This window comes from Coptis chinensis, chromosome 2, assembly GCF_015680905.1.
Source record: "Coptis chinensis isolate HL-2020 chromosome 2, ASM1568090v1, whole genome shotgun sequence".
Lineage (NCBI taxonomy): Eukaryota > Viridiplantae > Streptophyta > Magnoliopsida > Ranunculales > Ranunculaceae > Coptis > Coptis chinensis.
Window position 1 is genome coordinate 96,466,732 of NC_141457.1, and position 18,615 is coordinate 96,485,346.

The following is an 18,615-nucleotide window of genomic DNA, read 5'->3' on the forward strand; positions in this document are numbered from 1 at the left end:
ACAATTGTAAATTAGCATTGCACGGCGTATTCGTTATCCAATATATATACATGTAGTATATCAAACACATACACGTTCATGCATTAGTTAATATAGGCAATGCATTAGTTAATTCATAGTATACGACTATATGTGTAGACGTATACACGTAAATATTATTATTAACATTTATAATACACATATTTAATGTAATATTATAAAAAATACATTTAATAACACACATTCACTATTATGCTAAATATTATATATATTTAGTATAATTTTACACTTAACAAATATAGACTATATAATAATAATGTTTGAGTTTGTCTTTATTTAGTGTAATATAATACTAAATTCTATATATCAAAATCATACTAATCGGTTCTGATTTCGGTTCGGGTATCCATCGGTTATTTACTATTCGGTTCTAATGGTTTCGTTCTTTATCGGTTCGGTTCATGAAGACCCACTTTAAATGGGTCTAATATTTTAGGACAAAAAACCGCTATAAACAATTTCGGTTCGGGTTCGGATTTGGATAATTGGGTACCCATGCACACCCCTACTCTCAATGGAAATTTCAAAATATCAAAAAAAGATAAAAAATGATGATGATTTTCAAATATTTCTCTTGGATTTCAAAATATATTTTGAATGAACAAGACAAAGGTTTAAATAAAACGAACTGCCTCTTCAAACAATCAAAATGTATGTTCATATTCAAAGAGTTACTTTATCTCTTCAATCATAAGTCTTTCCAAAACCATATTTAAATAGTTTTATATTCTAACGGTTATAAAAAATAATTACAGTTATCTAAAAAGTAACCGTTAGTAACTTCTTGATAATTGTCTGAAAATCCAAAAGTAAAACTAAATCTCAACTATACAAGCCCAAGCCCAAGACTAAGTCTCCAAGGCTTGATCAAATTGATGAAAGAGCATAGAATATTGATTATATACCTATGGTCTATTTGTTTGGGAATGGGTTGAACCCATCCAAAGTGAGGCGTGGATTGCTAGAATATATGGGCCAAAGCCCACAGTCCATCCATCCCAATACAAAGAACACACTTGAGTTCCAAAATAAGGAAAAACGAGTGAGAGCGATTTGAAGAAGCAAAGAGGAGACTCCAATGGAATACAGAAAAGTAAAAGACGAGGTATGATAATTATTATTAACTTCATTTTTACTCGATATTTGCTAACTTGTCGACACATTCGGAATTTTGCATTGGTTTCAATTATTATTATTATTATAGGATAATGATACTGGTTTAGTTGAAGACGATGTAGAGAGGCTGCATGGAAACCCTCTTTTAGGTTGGTACGTTTTTTCATTCAATTTATAAACACTTTTTTGAATTAATTGTAAATGAATTAAATGGCCACTGATCTTGCAGGTCCAGCAAGTAATGTAGGGAGTAACTTTGGTGACCGTTCAAAATGGAGAGTCAAGTAAGTGATATACCAAACTAAAAGAAGAAGAAAAAACAGTATGTTAGATTTTCGTCTTATATTTAATTGGTTGGTCATAGGTCAGTTGTTACTTTAGCGTTGACGGTGCTTACAAGTTCACAAGCTATACTGATTGTTTGGTCCAAAAGAGCTGGCAAGTATGAGTACAGTGTCACCACTGCGAATTTCTCGGTGAGGAAATGATTACTTGTATTGTGTAATTCTTGTTTTAAAAACTAGCATTTTACCTTTTGGAATTGAAATAGGTGGAAGCTTTGAAATGTGCATTATCACTCCTAGCCTTGGCAAGAATTTGGAGTATTGAAGGTGTTACCGAAGATAACAAGTATATATATCTCTCCCTGTTCTCTCTTCATGAGTAGTTTAGTGTATGCTTTCAAGATGAAATTAGATACATATAAAGAGTTGTTATTTTCTTTGTAATTTGTAAGTGGAAATCACTTAACTTTTTCATTTTATTGTTTACTGATCTCAGGTTGAGTACATCATTTAATGAAGTTATTGTCTATCCGATTCCAGCAGTGCTTTACCTTGTTAAGAACTTACTTCAGGTATGTAGTGCATAGTTGTTCTTGAATGGTGAATGCAACCTCTTTTTTCGGGAAAGTAGTCAAATGTATCTTATTGCTTTTGACAGTATTACATATTTGCTTATGTGGACGCTCCAAGTTACCAAATATTGAAGAATCTAAACATTATCAGCACTGGAGTGTTGTACCGTATCATCTTAAAGAGAAAGTGAGGCCTTCTCACCATTTGTTTCATGTTGAATTTTTTTTTAGTACCCTGACCCCTGAGCCTAAAGTACTTATGGTAGTGATCTGTTTTGTTTGTCATCCTGTCTTAATTATATGGGAACCACTGAAGCTGAAACGTCAAAACTGTAGAATATACTGGTACATGAAATTTTGTTTGTTGTTAAGACTATCCTTTTGAATAAGCTGTCTCACTTCTACGAGCTTACTTGGAAAAGATTTTAACATATGTGAATGGTCTGCACTCTGCACTATACACTAGAACCATAGTTTCATATCAAGCTTTTACATGATGGAGTGGACTGATCAAGTCAATTAACAGCATTAAGAGGGCATGCATTATATGGTTAAACTTTCCAAGATGAACTTGATGTGGTGGGAGTAACAAAAGGAAGCACAGAAAGGGTGCACGTAAAAAGGAAAATTCTATATGAAGGAAAGAAGAAGCAAATATGCTTAATTTCTTCTGATATTGAGTTCGTTTTGAAATACATTCATTCTGTCAATGTCGTCATTTCGTCAACAAGATAGCTCAGGGAAAAATTGGGATTCTGTAGAAGTCCTTGAGCTCTGTTTATAATAGAAACATGAGTGATGTAAAATTGGATTATCATTGTTATCATTTGTGGAAGAATAGAATTTTAGAGAATGGGTTCTTTTACTATGGGAGATTCATCAAATTGATATTAGCCATCTTGGGTATCGTGCCTTTTCTTCTTTTTCATGATTTTGTTTTTCTTTCAGGCTAAGTGAGATTCAGTGGGCAGCATTCATTTTGTTGTGTGCAGGATGCACTACTGCGCAACTTGATTCATCGTAAGTGCAATCCATAGTGTCTTGAAATGATGATGCATGTATATTTTGGTAATGGTGTTGTCAACTTAAAGATAGATTCCCTTGTTTGAAAAGTAAAAAACTCTTTTCTGGCATGGTAAAATGTTTTCCATGTTATCAGTGCAAACTTACCCAACAACAACAACAATAACAATGACAACAAAATGCGGTCACGAATAAACATTGTATAAGAATATTGAAGCAGACTAGTGGGCTTAATATATAGTGGTCTCAATGCTAAGAATCTCTATCCTAAAAGGTTGAGTTTTCCTTGAGTTCCTGATGCTTACCATAAAGTATAGACTCAAGTGCATACTGTTTGTGGCACAATCTCCCATGATGGTGTTTGATCAATAATGTCCCTCGACAATTGTTTCTTTATACTTCTTAAGTACCCAGGATTAGTGTAATCTTGAGAATAATAAAGAGCACTGCAATGACCTTAGCTTTAGTTTTCTCTATGATGTTTAACTTGGCTAGTGTGATGTTAACAAGCTAATTTTCCACCATGCTAATACATCACTTATATCTGCACTCTTTTGTTCACACACAGGACACACAAGAAAGACATAACAAAAGAATAATTTGAATGAGAAAGCATTTTGTGTTTATTTGGAACAGAGACTCTGAGACTTTGAAGCTGTAACCGTGTTAGATTCCTCGTTTTAGAACATGTGCTTACTTTTTCTATGATGACTAGGTAATTTGATTATTTACTTCCAAGGATGCTCAATGGTTAATATAATGAAACAACTGTGCTATTTGATTTCAGCTGCAGAAAACCTCTTTTAGAAAAAAAAAAAAAAAAATGGGTTACTGTGAATTGCTTTTAGTACTTTATGTAATGTGTTTGTGTGGCCGAAATTGTACATCATGCTTGTGGGCTTCTGAACACCGAAGTGCCAATGATGATCCTTTGGATTGTCAGTGGCATATTCCTGGGTTTGGTGGTCACCTGCATGGCACATGCTATGGAGTTTTACTTACAGGCCCTAGAGAGATTGGTAAGAGATGATTTCTTTGGGCGACCACTAAGGATCTCAACCCAATATCAGGTGGGAGTGAGTGTCAGGCCCATTGAAGTTCTTTAGGGTCCACTTAATGGACCAGGGCCTCATGCATAGCTGCTACCTGTTGTGCATATATTTTAATTTTATAGTGTTGGCGTGAGTGAATTCCTCACTCTGAAAAAGTTGATCCTAAATTTGTTTTTATATTCTCATTCTTTAGATTTATCTATTTTCTGCAGTTCTGATCGTGTTCTTCAAACTCCATATCAAGGTTGGATGATGGCCATTGTGAGTTTTCAATATTTTTGTGGTCTAATCAAGGAGTTGAAAGAGGAGAAAGCAAAATTTATCTAAGATCCTACGTGTGACCATAACACGATGCACTTTTGCAGGTCATGGCGCTTCTGAGTGGCTTTGCAGGAGTCTACACTGAGGTTAGACTAGTTTAGACATTTTGCGTTTGTGGGTAGGACAATAGATGAACTTCATTGAAGATCTTCAAAAAAATTCAATTATATATATGATGCTCAAAAGAGAAACCATTCCTTTGTGTTGTTGGTCATCCATACCCAATTTTATATGTTTAAATGCTTACTCTGGTTTTTAACGTGTAAAAAGGATTAGTCACGAGAATCTTCGATATTTTTGTTTTATTAGTTAATTTGTGATCTACAGGCTATAATGAAAAAGCGACCCTCAAGAAACGTGAATGTGCAGAATTTCTGGTTATATGTCTTTGGGATGGGCTTCAATGCTATCGCAATATTTGTTCAAGATTTTGATGCAGTCCTGAACAAGTATGTTAAATGGTTAAACCTCCATTTACTTAGTAAAGGGTATCTTGTTAAACTGGAAAGTCACACACAGCATCTGTAGGGGACCATACCATTTTATCCATCTTCAACAGTGATATGCCTACAAAATATTGTGTTATATTTGCAACTTGTAGTCCTGTAGTGTAGAACGCTGATTATTTACTTGTTTCTTTCTTTGGTATTATCATTGTTTTATGCTTGCTTTCCTCCATAAGAAGTTTTGCTTATGTTGACTGTAATTATCTTCCACAGTGAAATCCACTCATTCCACACAACACTAATATCCATACAGTTATACTGCTATATATTCGTAATGCTCCTTGTTTCAAAGAGTCTTTGATTTTAGATTAGTAGCATAAGTGATGACTGATTGACTGATGAACAAAAACAACTTATATAACCAGAGACTTGTTGAATTTGTTGAATAACGACTTTTATGTGTTTAACATCATGATGACATTTGGTCAACACGTCTCATGCGACGCTGGTGTGGTATACGTCTACTATGTTTGGTAAATAGCTAATGAAAAAAAAAAAGGTGTATATATATATTTGGTAAATAGCTGGTCCAATAGCTCAATTGATATTCTTTGGCTGAGTAATATGTTTTAAATCCATCTTTTCCTATTGAGGGACTGTTCACATATTCCCAAATTTGTTTTTATTGAGTGAAATGTTTCCACTGAGACCTATATGCCTAGTTGCTAGTTTTGACAGCCATTGGTGTGTTTGCTGTCTTGGTTTCAGTTATCTGAGCAGTTGCGTTTCTTAAATGGATGAGATATGATGTTGAATTTGTCTTCTCTTTGAACATTTTGATCCCTTATAGTTAGATACTAATTTGTTTTGCTGATATTCTTTGTACTTTTCAGGGGTTTCTTTCATGGTTATACATTTATTACAGCGTGCATGATCCTCAATCACGCACTCAGGTATTGGTTTATTAATCAATAAGGCTCTATGCTTGCCCTACTTTATTTGATTCCTTATGTGATTTTTCACGCAAATAAATATATTTGCAGTGGCATTGCTGTATCAATGGTAATGAAGTATGCGGATAACATTGTAAAGGTAAGATCTTTGATAGTATGTCTCGTACTGCATTGCAACCACTTTTAATTCCTGTTACCTAAATTCGAGGCTTCTGCCTGAAATTGATGATCCCAGGAGTGTGTCATTGTAAATAAGGATGGATCTAAATGGGATCTCTCCTAAATTACATGATTTTCTTCATGTTAATGAGCAGGTGTATTCTACTTCAGTGGCTATGCTTCTCACTGCAGTGGTCTCGGTGTTTCTTTTTGGTTTTCATCTGTCGCTTGCTTTTTTTCTTGGTTCAACGTGAGTAAACTCTACTTCTTGTACTGTAATTCTTATTCTTATTATTATGACAACTATGACAACTATGACAACTAAGATATGAATACATGCATTGGGTCTAGTCTAAATTATCCACTCTTCCCACCCCGCCAAGCTTTTGCCTTTCAGTGAATTGAGACCACCACTTGTCAAATTTGACGTTTAACTATGATACATATCTATGCCTATTACATTACTGGCATCAGCGACAGGAACTTGTTTGGATAATATGTGCCAAGGTACTCTATCTCTATCTAGAGTATTTTGTAATTCCCTGTGTCTACTATCCGAGTCGACTATCTCAGTTGTGGTGCTCTGAGTGGGTATGTTGTTTCTTGGTGCAGAAAGGCAAAATCCTACTCCTACTCCATGACGTGAAATATAATTCTTTAAAATTGTGCAGCTAGTTAGTGGCTGCATGGTTTTGATGGTTTGACGTTCAACATACCTGAATTTGGTATACGAGACATAAAAAGACTTCTCATGTACACTACACCTATATTTGTCATTTTGTCATACTAGACAGGTTTGGATGGTACTGAGAAAAGAAGACTGGCTAAGTTTTATGTTGTGGTTCTGTTTCCATGACAATCCAAATTAACTGTGTTATGTTTTATGGTTTCAGGGTTGTATCTATCTCGGTTTATCTACACTCCGTAAGTAAAGTCCAAAAGAAATGATATTATCTATTGTTTCTTTCTCTTGGGAAAATTGTCTAGTGTATGGCCTTCTGTGTAAATTTTTCCAATTCTGTATAATCTGTTTCCAATATTTTTCCATTTTAAGATGTTCAATTTTTGAGAAAGCCTCATCAGGGGCTAATATCTTACACATGACCATTTCAATTCCATTTTCTTTTCTTTCATTTTTGTATAGGTAATACTTTTGTTGTCTTAAATTTTAACTGTTCAGTGCAGTATTATTGCCTTTTATCATTAGAAGAACGCTTCTATGTAATTTGAGAATTTGGATGCTAGATGGTTTGCATTGTCTTCGTGTAGATTCCCTCAGGTTGTAGTCCATCATTTAGAGATCGAAGTGTTTCTAGTGTATTCATCACAGTTCCTGCGTGGCTTTGAGATGCAAATTATGGGTTTAGCCAGAATTAACAATCAATACAACATACGAGACTTGGCAAGAACGAAGGCAAGAAGTTCGACAAAATCCGTTATGCTACTTAATGTGTCGTAAAAAAATAAACTGGTTTATGTAAATGAGACAAGAGTACTACATTTCCGATACATTACTAGCCTGATGTTGCAAAAGATGGTTGCTTTGCCGCCGCTGCAACTATCTTTGATGGTGATACAAGACTTCCAACATGAGCAATGACTCGATGAGGATCATCAGTCACAAAGGGAAACTGGATGGCAGTGTGTTTCTCATTGTCTGGATTGTACACTAGCCATCTTTTTCGAAATTTATGACGGTCGACTTTACGTTTGGTTTGCCTGTTACGTAGTACAACGGGAGCTATCTCCATGCCATACAAGTCCTGGTTCATCCAAAGCCCCATAAACCGATAGCATGCTTTACCGGGTTTAGATATTCTGGGGGGTTGAACCCAAATATCCTCTGCTTCGTCAATTAGAGTCCAGATTTCTTGAAAACAACCTTGCCAATTTGCAGTCACGAAAGCCACAGTTTCCCCCAATACAGCAAGATGCCGGTCGCACGATTGGAAGTTACGGCTGGTACCTTTAGGAAGAATCCGCCTACGTCGAAATTTTTCTGTTTCAACATCGAAGGACACTACTTGATACTCTGTATCTTCGTCTATGAACAAATTTGGCCCCAGCCAATACAAAGCTCCATTGCAGTAAACAGGAAACTGGTTAATAATAGGATTCTGGTGATCTGCCAAAACTCTCCAAGATTCTTCACCAAGAGTTAAAATAGCAACTGTTATTCGAGGCTTTGGCTGTTTTTCAAATATAACCTGAAGGTACTTGTATTTCTTGCTCAACGGAGCATAACCAAATCCGAAACTACCTTCCCTCTCGAAGTACTGAGAGTTTATTTTAACATGGTCTCCGATTATTGGATTACATATGTAAATAGATTTCTCTTCAATGTCATGATAGCACATCAAACCACCACTTGATACCAAATTTTTGTACTTATTCCCTCCCAACTCTCCAGGAAGCTTCATGGCGACTATTTTATCGCCGAGTGGCTTATACGCAAAATATAGGTTAGAATCACCAAGAGACGAGTAAAGATTACCAGGATTCGTGAGAGCTTGCGGCATTTGCAACTGTGAAAACATAGGATCAGTGATTATCGAGCGCCAAAGTTTACAAGTGCTCTTTGCTGATCCTAGGAGAAAAGTAAGAGGTAGCCTGGAAAGGATATCATAAAAAATTTCAGTTGGGAGATCATGTGCTTTTCTCTTCATCTTCTTACTTTCACAGACTTCTTGTTCCGTTCGTCTTCTCGCTCTCTTTTGCACATGATTGTCGATGGCTCTTCCTTGACGCGTTTTTGCCATGTTTGCAAACTCCAGTTAGTATAAAATCTTTTTTGAAGGACTTTAAACTGTTATATAGGAAATAAATAACGTATTTGATTCTGAGTTGGTTAGCGTACTCAGGATTTCAAATTCGTACAGAGTTCTGATTTGTTAACTTGGCAAACACGCCTGACTAAAATAGAACATAAATCTGATAAGGGAACGCGTATTTTGTTTTTAGTAACTAAAAAATATTGACAGACAGTAGGGATTACGAGACCATCCAATGTTGTGATCTTATCAACGGGCTTATATAACTTGTCTATAACTTTCTTATCAATCAAGAGTGAAGCCAAAACTTACTGCGTATGCACGGGAACAGCGAGTTGATACTTGATAGTCATTTTGAGGACTGCAAAGTACAGTCATGAAGGGCCGCGATTGTATGTTGGGAAAACAAATTTGACCGTAGACAATTTTTTCCAAACGATACTAGTCCAATATTGGATCACTAATATTATAGATATTGTAAATCAAACAAATGGGATTGTATAAACTACAGTATCACCTGAAAATTTTAAAAATTGCTTCATCATTCATCAGCTATAAGAAAAGTATCTATAAATGGACACCATGGCATCATCATTCAATGTAGTACGGGAAAGAAACATGCTTGGAATTAAAGCCTTCTCCCAGAAAAACCAATCTTAAAGAGTCAGTATTCTTTTTATTAATGTTTACAAGCATAGACAATTCACTCCATACTTCCCTTGAACGGATCATATGAAACATAATCTATAAATAAGTACTCACATCTCCACTCTCTTTTCATCCATCCAACTATTAATTTCAAACACAACTATGACTATCTCCTCATTTTCTAAGCTTCTTTTTCTCTCATTCTTCATTTCTTTTCTTGTCGGCTCTGCCCTTGCACGAGAGTTTTCGATAGTAGGCTATTCGCCCGAAGATTTAATGTCCATTAATAAACTCATCGACTTATTTGAACAATGGATGTCGAAACATGGAAAAGTTTATGAAAGTATAGAAGAAAAGTTGCATAGGTTTGAGGTGTTTAAGGAGAATTTGGAGCATATTGATGAGACCAATAAGAAAGTTACTAGTTATTGGCTTGGGTTGAATGAATTTGCAGATTTGAGCCATGACGAGTTCAAGGACAAGTATCTTGGCTTAAAAACCGAATTGGCAAAGAAGCGTGAATCCTCTAAAGAGTTCACTTATAGAGATGCGATTGACTTGCCCAAGTCCGTGGATTGGAGAAAGAAAGGTGCGGTTACTCGAGTGAAGAACCAAGGTCAATGTGGTATGTAACTAACGACTCTCACAGGCACATAATGCCCTGTCATTCGTGAGCAAACATATTATTTTCCTTAACTTTACGAATTGAATAATAGATCCTGTGAAAAGTCTACAACAGAAACTAAAAATTAAGAAAATACATGCTACGTTAACGTCTTAACGTTATCGAGTTATCTACAACAAAGAACAAAGATACGACTGCACGTCCTTAATTTTAACACCGCCAAGGCAATACTTTATGCCTTAGTTGTCATTTATGTGCTACATAGCTTTCTACACGCGGATCCTGATATAAAGTATTGTTTACGTAGTGTTAAATTGGTGGAGTCCGTGTGAAATTTCTGGACCTTAGCTTGATACCTATAATTGGTTCAATATAGTATACGTGCACTAAACGTATAAAAATGTATTTTAATATATTGTAATTTGGCAGGGAGTTGCTGGGCATTTTCAACAGTAGCAGCAGTAGAAGGAATTAATCAGATAGTTACAGGAAATCTGACTTCATTGTCTGAGCAAGAGTTGATAGATTGTGACAGACCTTCCAACAATGGGTGTAATGGAGGTCTTATGGATTATGCATTTTCTTTTATTGTTTCTAATGGTGGGCTTCGCAAGGAAGACGATTATCCATACCTCATGGAAGAAGGCAAATGTGAGGATAAGAAGGTACTTAAAGAGTTAAGATTGTTAAATAATTATTAACTGAAATTTGAATTGCTTACTTGGGCAAGAAGAACTGTTGCACGTGAGGGCCACCTAATATATGTGCCGAAGCCAAATTTTAAGGGCCGCGCACCCATAAAATAGGACTAGCACTCATTTTGGATGTTATATAGTGTCTTGACGCATTTTATTTAGTATCTTGAACAGCTTATTTGGTAATATATCATCCAAGGAGTGCTAATCCCACTTTATAGAGTGTCAATACGGCCGCCCAATTTTAAACCATCAATATGGGCTTGAAAACATTGCATGCTTCTTGTTTATCATCAGGCTGAATTGGATGTAATAACCATAAGTGGTTATGAAGACGTGCCCGAGAATAATGAAGAGAGCCTTTTGAAGGCACTTGCTCACCAGCCACTTAGTATTGCAATTGAGGCTTCTGGCAGAGATTTCCAATTCTATAGCGGAGTAAGTTTCATCCGTACTTTCTTGCAAATGTAATGTTTTCTTGAATTGCTATGCAACCTTATTTTGTTTTCGTTTTATAGGGGGTATTCAATGGGCATTGTGGAACAAGCTTGGATCATGGAGTAGCAGCTGTTGGGTATGGGTCAATGAAGGACATGGATTACATTATTGTGAAGAATTCATGGGGATCCAAATGGGGAGAAAAAGGATATATAAGGATGAAAAGGAACAATGGAAAACCTGAAGGAATATGTGGAATTTATAAAATGGCTTCTTACCCTAGTAAAAAGAAGTGATCAATCAACCAGAATTGCGAATTGTTCTCCATTTTCATTCCCTTATGTAACTCTTGCATTGTTGTTGATGTAACCCCATGAATTCCACTTTAAATAAAAAAGATAGTCAAATTAAGCTAAAAAATATTGAATTACTTCCACATAACAGAACACTGATAGGACAACGCTTTTGCAATACAAATTTCTAATTGAATGTAGAGCAGTAGAGACATTCTTTTTAAGAACTATAACTTTAGCTTCAGTGATGTTTGGCCCAAGGAAGAAAGAAGCAGCATTTGGTAAGCATAAGTGACAAAATCTCCATCTCTACAAGGAAAAGGAGGATGTTTTCCGTGTCCGTACAAGGATTGTGAATAAAGACCCAAAGGCCATATACTAGTGAGTACATCTTCCTGAAAAATTGGACTCCGGAAACGACTAGTATGCCTCACTCGTAGTATAAGCCTAAGTAGTAACAGAAGAACAATTTCGCTGCACAAAATGTGTTCCAACGTTTATGCTTTATTGCCCAAAGAAGCTCAAACATCAGATAATATTCAAATTACAGATTTATACCAGATGCAAAATTATACAGTGTGGAGAAAATGCTTATGTAACAACTGAGGAAATTGACAAAAAAATGTGCTTCAACCGTTCAAAACTTCGTTGTATTTGAACACACAATCATATAACCTTCCTCCCAGGAACTGCGCAACCTCTGGATGCTTCACCTGTGAAAGACAAAATCAATTTAAGGAAACAAGTTTAGCACATCAAACTAATTGAAATTCATTTAGTTTTAGAAATAGTGAAAAAAAAACATATAACAATAAAACAGGAGAAATGAGTATTAGAATATATTACCATCCCTATCTTTAGGGAGTCGCATTTAAATTGAGCATAAAGGTTTGTTTCTATTCCTCGTCCCTACAAGAAAAACTCACAATGTTACCATTTCAAAATTTTCAAAATAGTATATAAATGAAATCATCTCAGTTCCAGAGTAGATGATATCAATGCTAACTTTATTGAAGTTTCCTTCCTCATCAAAATCTTCACTTGCTATCTATAATATATTAGCTAAAGTGTATTAAAATTCTGCCATTAGTTGGACAATTAACTTACCATTCCTTCAAGAATTACTAAATCTGCATCACTTGCCAGGTATGCAAGTTCTTGTGACACACTTGAAAGATCAATGACCTATAGAAAAACGGATTAAAATGTGAGTAGAGCAAATATTAGCATCGAGGCACAAAAATCAATTTTTCTGGGTAATACCAGATACCCATGGAAAATGGAAAACGTAATATGACTTAGTTTGAAATTTAGAATGGTCATGTACTTACTGGCAAATCGTTGCCAGAATTGGCAATCAAAAGATTTGAAGTATCTACACCCATGAGTTGCCCGTTATCATCCTTCAACTGAAAAATTGGTTGCAACCGCATCAGAATCAACAACTAAAAAATAATCGCTAAAAAATACATAAAATAAGTTGAGCACCTTTGAAATTATCTCAATTAATTCAGGATATGTTACGTCATTGATAGAAGGCAAGTCATTGGCAGCTAAAACAACCTGCATTAACAGCACATATATATAGTGAACTAAATTTCCCACTTAATAAGAACTATAAATACCATTATATATACATTTATCTTGATACGACCAGTAAGGAAACAGGTACGACGAGAAATCGAGGATTCAACAATGAAAATTTTACGATTAATACTTAGATATCCATAAAACCTTCACAAATAAACAATTCCATCCAACTATATAATTTCATGCAAAAGACCCAAACAATACTCAAATCCGCACACTTAAAAGGGCTTAGTCATTTATGATTTATCCCAAACACAGTAAGATGGCGGTGACAAAAGAACAGCATGCTATCCACCCTCCAGAGTATCATGCTCCATGCCAATACTAAATAGATAATGAGGGTATCCTTATATCATAGAGATAGAACTCCAAGCCCATCTACCCATTTCCAGAATTCCATGCCAATATCTATGTGGCTGGAGGAACGGGAACAAGAGAGTTTGAGACAGCCCTATTCTTCTGGTTGTTGAACTACCCACCCCCACTCTCCATGCACAAAAATATAGAAAGTAAAAGTGACAGCAAGAATATTAATATAAGCACCAGAGTGCAAGAGGTGATACAGCGAATGAGTCCTGTCTAGTTGCCATAAGTCCGGTTGATACCCCTTCCAAGCTAATTGGTTAGTAGTTTAAAAATCCAAAAGCACATTCACATATTTGTCTAGTCAATAAGTACCTCCATCCTTCGGTATTAACATGACAAATGCCCCTACCTGGACTACCATGTTAAAAATTTCTCCGTCTCAAGCAAGTATTTTAGATAACAACCACCCATTCACTTCAATGTTCTTTATAAACATTACCAGAATTACTTCTTTCAAGAACTTTGCAAAGGAAGGGTATTGCAAATCAAAATTGAATACCTTGAGGACTACTACTGGAGTCCTAAGTCCCTCTTCAAACAAGCATCCTTATTTGCCATTTAATCGCTAGGGTTATGTGAAAAAGTGAAAACAATTCTTGAGAACTGAATGAAAAGGTGAAAAAATGAGTTTGACACTAAAACTACTTCTTGTGGAAAGACCCTAAAGCTAACAAATTCATCTCAAACTTCAGATGTCAAGCTTTTAGTAGGATTAATAGCCATAACTAAACACAAACCTGTGTACCACGCTGAAGTAACTCTCTTGCAAAGGGCAATATACCCAAAATGATATCTGCGCCAGAATTGTCTACAAATATGATTGCCTGTCAAATGAAGGAAAAAAAATATGAAATGATCAATATTGTAGTTCTAAGCAAAGCAAGTACTACAATTTTACAAAGATAGACCTTGCAAGAAGTTGGATGATTGTTGGTCGAAATGGAAACCAACCACTCACCTTTTTCCATGATTTCCTACTCCATTTCAATGTGAAACTGTCCAGGTCATCAATGACCCAAGGTCGAGGGACAAGATTCTGACAACTTGCCAAGAAGGACATTCCATCCTTTGCAAATACCTCTGCAAGCTTCACGATAAAAGAAAAACATAGAGAGAGTTTGATGAGTACAGAGATGTTCAAATGCCAACATACAACTATGGCCTCATCAATTACGACTTTGTTTACCTCTGCAGAACCCAAATCAAAAATGTTCCCCGCAAATATTCCCCTAACCAAATTCTCCAAGCGCTTGCTTCCATCTTCAATGGCATCATTTAGCCGAACCACATTCTCAAAAAGAGAGATGGCCTTAGCATTCTCTTCATTCTACACGCCATATACATGCATAGCAATTAGTAAAGAAAACAAAATGGGCTATAGTATGCTAAAGACAGAATTCTGACGTTAACTTACCTTCACTTTCTTGAATATATCTCTGAATCCCAACTCTCTAAGCACTTGCTCGCGAATTCTGCAGAGAAGCTACAAAAATCCCAGAAAATACAAGTTTAGCAACTGAACCTTATACTCCTAAAAGCTACTAAGTTTTAAACTACAGAAAAAATGGTTTGTGATGCTCACAACACAATCAGGAGGCCCGCCATGGCTTTCAGGATCTTTCTTTATCTCCTCCAGTAACTCTGTATACCTTACCAGACATTACAAATAATAATGCACAGAATTATCAGAAATTATAATACTAAAAGCATGTCCCTTTACTCTATTAGCATCCTAAAAGCGTCAAAGAGAAAAATAGATAGTACCTTTGAGCAAACTTTTGAGCCTTAGCAGGAGCATCAACAACACTAGTGTCACTTTCTGCCCTTTGTCTGCCAAGAAAAAACATAATCATCATAAAAAGAAACACAATAAAGCCCCAACAGAATACAAGGACCAACCTGAAAGAAGGAACGGAGTTCAAGAAAAGATCGATCCATGAAATCTCGGTGGGAGTTGCTTTTCGAGGATTATCGGATGGGAATCTATACGGAATTGTACATGCTCTGTAATTGGATTCAATTGGAGTAATTAATAAAGGAAACGCCACCATTTCGGAACACGTCTCCATTATTATCGAGTCGTGCTACTGGAATTTAACACATGTTAACTCTTTTTTGGAAGCAAACTACAGAAATGCCCCTCTTTTAATTATTTACAACTACTTCTCCCGTAATCTCTTAAAACTTAAAGTAATTTAAAATTCATTTCAAAATAATCATTTATTTAAAGAATTACTAAAATGCATTTTTAACTTGATTAACATTTTAAAAACAATAGAATAATCACCTACTTTGCATTTTAAAATGTTTATAGTGTAAAAACTAAAAATATTGTGTCTCCCCTAGACATTTGACACTAGACCCTAAGCTTAAACCCCAAACCTCTAAATGGCTAAATCCTTATAACTAAACTCTAAGCCTCAACCATAAACTCTAAATCTCAATAAATTAGACCCTAAATCTAAACCCTAAAAACCTTTTGATACTAAATCTTAAGCATAAACCCTAAACCTCAAGACACTAAATCCTAACCCCCATAACCTAACTCGTTGCATTGTCGAACCTATTGTATAAAAAAATACATTTTGTATTTGTGCGCATTTTAAAATGCAAAAACCCATATACATTGTAAAATGCATTATGTATTTTAAAATAAGTTTATTACGTGGGTGTGGTTTTAATTTATGATACATCTGCATTTTAAAATGCAAAACAGGTAGCTATAATCAAACTCTATTATTTTTAGTAAAAATATTTAAAGGGATTGCTATATATAGACCCCGAATCTCTCAAGACAGACCCCATTCTAAAAATTAAAATACCGGACATGTCTCCAAATAATCTCTTACGGCAGACCACACTTAGAAGTGAAAACACCAAACTTTCAACTTTTGTCTTTTTACTCTCAAGAAACCTTCTTTAAACCTACACTTTTTTTTTCCACTCCTCTTATTTTCCAATCCAAAAAAACTTAATCCACATATATCTTATTTCTCTACACATATCCATCTTCTTTTTTCAAATTCTTTTGTTATATTTCTATTTACAATCTTAAAACTCTTCTTTTTGTTTGTTTGTTTTTTTATGACATTGAGTGAAATGGAATGGGCATATGATGTTTTTAATGTGGAAAATAAACTATTTAATGAAGACAAATTTCAATCAATTGACCAAGATGAGGTAACTCCATACACAACTATTGTTTGTAATGATTCCAATATCAATTATTATGAGATCATTATGAGGATGACTTCTTCCGTTTATGGTTGATTTTAATAGTGAGTATTGGGAAATGGGAATAGCCTTACGTTCGAGATGTCCCAGGCCAACTAACTTCCTAAGACTCTGGCGCCCCAACTGGAGCGACCTATGAAGCATTAGACGGTTTAATTTGGTCTTCGCTTAGTTACTTTGATAGACATTTTTCTTGTGACAAATTTTTAGCTACCATCATAATTCATTGTAAATGTTATAAGATCCTCTATACAATCACGATGAGGTACCAATTTATCCACTCTTGAGTTTACAAAATTCAAATGCATCTTCGGAGGGGCACTACATAGCTCAAATCGAATATTTTAACACTAACATGGTATGTATGGACAAATATACGCTTTGAAACTTACTTCTTTGATTTAATATATTCTTACCCATGGATTAATTAATACTTAAATTGATTTATAGGTACTTGATAGTCGTCAAGATTTGATTGATTGGACATAACATAAAGGAAATGAAGTGGGAGCTATTATCGTCATTGGGAAATCTCAAAATGCAATTGGTGGGAAGGCTCCTAGACTTATTTTGATATGTGAACGTGGTGATGAATTTCGATCTCATAAAAAGGTGTAAGCAAATGAGAAAACCGAAACAAACATGGTGAATTTTCCTTTTACGCTAACTTTGTCTGTATTGGATGGTTGGACTTTACCGTCTTACAAAGAGAGGATATTATGTTGGTCCTGCATTAAGAACGGTTTATTGATTGGAACCAACTTTAAAAGAAAAGACGTCCATATTAGGTTAACTTTGTCTGCACTGGATGGTTGGACTGGACTGTCTTATAAAGAGAGGAGATTGTGTTGGTTCTACATTAAGAACGGTTTATTGGAACCAACTTTAAAAGAAATGACGTTCAGATTAGGCTAACTTTGTCTGCATTGGATGGTTGGACTAGACCGTTTTAATTATAAATAGAGGAGATTGTATTGGTCATGCATTAAGAACGGTTTATTAGAACCAACTTTAAAAGAAAAGACGTTCATATTAGGCTAACTTTGTCTACATTGGATGGGTGGACCAAAATTCAATTTCATCAACCATTTCAAATACAGACAGTTGATATGAATCGTTTGGTTGGTCAAAATTGGTCAATTTTAGTAATGCACTAAAATTTGGTCCACAGTGGCTGACAAAATCTTGATTTTAATACAATAATTAAAAAATCATCACTAACCATTGTTTGTACACCTAAATGTTACGTATTTATTTTATGGTTTTCTCCACTCTATTATAGGTGTACATATGAGTTCAGGGTTTAGGGTTTATGGGTAAGGTTTTGTACTTTATAGAGATATGAAATGGAATTGAATTTGAACAACATTTTTTCTTTATTTCAAAATTTATTATTAAATTTTGGCTAACAATATTACTTTTGGAATTTAAATACACGACTCAGTTTATGGTTTATAAACCGTTTAGTTGGTCAAAATTGGTCAATTTTTAGTAATTCACTAAAATTTGGTCCACAGTGGCTGACAAAATCTTGATTTTAAGACAATTAAAAAACCATTACTAACCATTATTTGTACACCTAAATGTTACATATTTATTTTATGGTATTTCCCACTACACTATATAGGTGTACATATGTAAGGTTTATGAGCAAGGTTTTGTATTTCATAGAGATGTGAATGAAATTGAATTTGAACAATATTTTTTTCTTTAATTCAAAATTTATTATTGAATTTTGGCTCACAAAATTATTTTTGGAATTTAAATACACGACTTAGTTTTGGGTTTTGGGTTCAGAGCATATAGTGAAGGAAAATTTTGATTCAAATTTTTTGGTCAATTGATTTGTAGTTTTTTTTTTTTTTTTTTTTTTTTTTTTTTTTTTTTCATGTGAAGTCTTGAATATGCTTTGAGTTTATAGTTTGAGTTTGAGGTATGAAATTTAAACTGAAATTTCCCTACCAAATTTAAAATTTGAATTTTAAATTTT

At 34.8% G+C, this 18,615-nt stretch overlaps 4 protein-coding genes across 4 annotated transcripts; 2 read left to right on the forward strand and 2 right to left on the reverse strand.

The window, feature by feature from the left end:
* The first annotated feature begins 1,024 nt into the window (after positions 1-1,024).
* On the forward strand, positions 1,025-7,098 carry LOC147519334 (CMP-sialic acid transporter 2-like). Its single transcript, XM_086590957.1, has 15 exons — positions 1,025-1,144; positions 1,244-1,304; positions 1,385-1,439; positions 1,520-1,631; positions 1,706-1,785; positions 1,936-2,011; positions 2,098-2,198; positions 2,960-3,031; positions 4,299-4,347; positions 4,452-4,493; positions 4,735-4,856; positions 5,747-5,806; positions 5,897-5,945; positions 6,121-6,215; positions 6,859-7,098. Exons 1-15 carry the CDS (start codon positions 1,118-1,120, stop codon positions 6,911-6,913), a joined length of 1,056 nt encoding a protein of 351 aa, XP_086447083.1. The 5' UTR covers positions 1,025-1,117; the 3' UTR covers positions 6,914-7,098.
* Positions 7,099-7,479: 381 nt separating this feature from the next.
* LOC147519335 (F-box protein At5g65850-like) lies at positions 7,480-8,724 on the reverse strand. Its single transcript, XM_086594115.1, has one exon. It carries the CDS (start codon positions 8,722-8,724, stop codon positions 7,480-7,482), a length of 1,245 nt encoding a protein of 414 aa, XP_086450241.1.
* A 681-nt stretch (positions 8,725-9,405) lies between these two features.
* On the forward strand, positions 9,406-11,562 carry LOC147519336 (cysteine protease XCP1-like). Its single transcript, XM_086590959.1, has 4 exons — positions 9,406-10,009; positions 10,439-10,674; positions 11,002-11,142; positions 11,223-11,562. Exons 1-4 carry the CDS (start codon positions 9,547-9,549, stop codon positions 11,436-11,438), a joined length of 1,056 nt encoding a protein of 351 aa, XP_086447085.1. The 5' UTR covers positions 9,406-9,546; the 3' UTR covers positions 11,439-11,562.
* Positions 11,563-11,921: 359 nt separating this feature from the next.
* Positions 11,922-15,533, reverse strand: LOC147519337 (pantothenate kinase). The gene is made up of 12 exons (XM_086590958.1): positions 15,291-15,533; positions 15,156-15,221; positions 14,974-15,040; positions 14,806-14,874; positions 14,578-14,718; positions 14,350-14,478; positions 14,129-14,215; positions 12,924-12,998; positions 12,767-12,844; positions 12,543-12,620; positions 12,282-12,344; positions 11,922-12,148 (listed from the first exon to the last, which is right to left on the reverse strand). The coding sequence occupies exons 1-12, from the start codon at positions 15,458-15,460 to the stop codon at positions 12,065-12,067; spliced, it is 1,107 nt and encodes a 368-aa protein (XP_086447084.1). The 5' UTR covers positions 15,461-15,533; the 3' UTR covers positions 11,922-12,064.
* Between the last annotated feature and the right edge of the window lie 3,082 nt (positions 15,534-18,615).

Bases quoted from the DNA above. Each gene is read 5' to 3' on its own strand.
- LOC147519334 (XM_086590957.1), top strand. From the start codon at position 1,118: ATGGAATACAGAAAAGTAAAAGACGAG. The intron at 1,786-1,935 runs GTATATATATCT...TACTGATCTCAG, and splicing joins GGTGTTACCGAAGATAACAA to GTTGAGTACATCATTTAATG. The intron at 4,494-4,734 runs GTTAGACTAGTT...TGTGATCTACAG, and splicing joins TTGCAGGAGTCTACACTGAG to GCTATAATGAAAAAGCGACC.
- LOC147519335 (XM_086594115.1), bottom strand. From the start codon at position 8,724: ATGGCAAAAACGCGTCAAGGAAGAGCCATCGACAATCATGTGCAAAAG.
- LOC147519336 (XM_086590959.1), top strand. From the start codon at position 9,547: ATGACTATCTCCTCATTTTCTAAGCTTCTTTTTCTCTCATTCTTCATT. The intron at 10,010-10,438 runs GTATGTAACTAA...GTAATTTGGCAG, and splicing joins GAAGAACCAAGGTCAATGTG to GGAGTTGCTGGGCATTTTCA. The intron at 11,143-11,222 runs GTAAGTTTCATC...TTCGTTTTATAG, and splicing joins ATTTCCAATTCTATAGCGGA to GGGGTATTCAATGGGCATTG.
- LOC147519337 (XM_086590958.1), bottom strand. From the start codon at position 15,460: ATGGAGACGTGTTCCGAAATGGTGGCGTTTCCTTTATTAATTACTCCA. The intron at 15,041-15,155 runs GTACTATCTATT...ATGTCTGGTAAG, and splicing joins GCTCAAAAGTTTGCTCAAAG to GTATACAGAGTTACTGGAGG. The intron at 12,999-14,128 runs GTTTGTGTTTAG...CTGTTAATGCAG, and splicing joins TACTTCAGCGTGGTACACAG to GTTGTTTTAGCTGCCAATGA.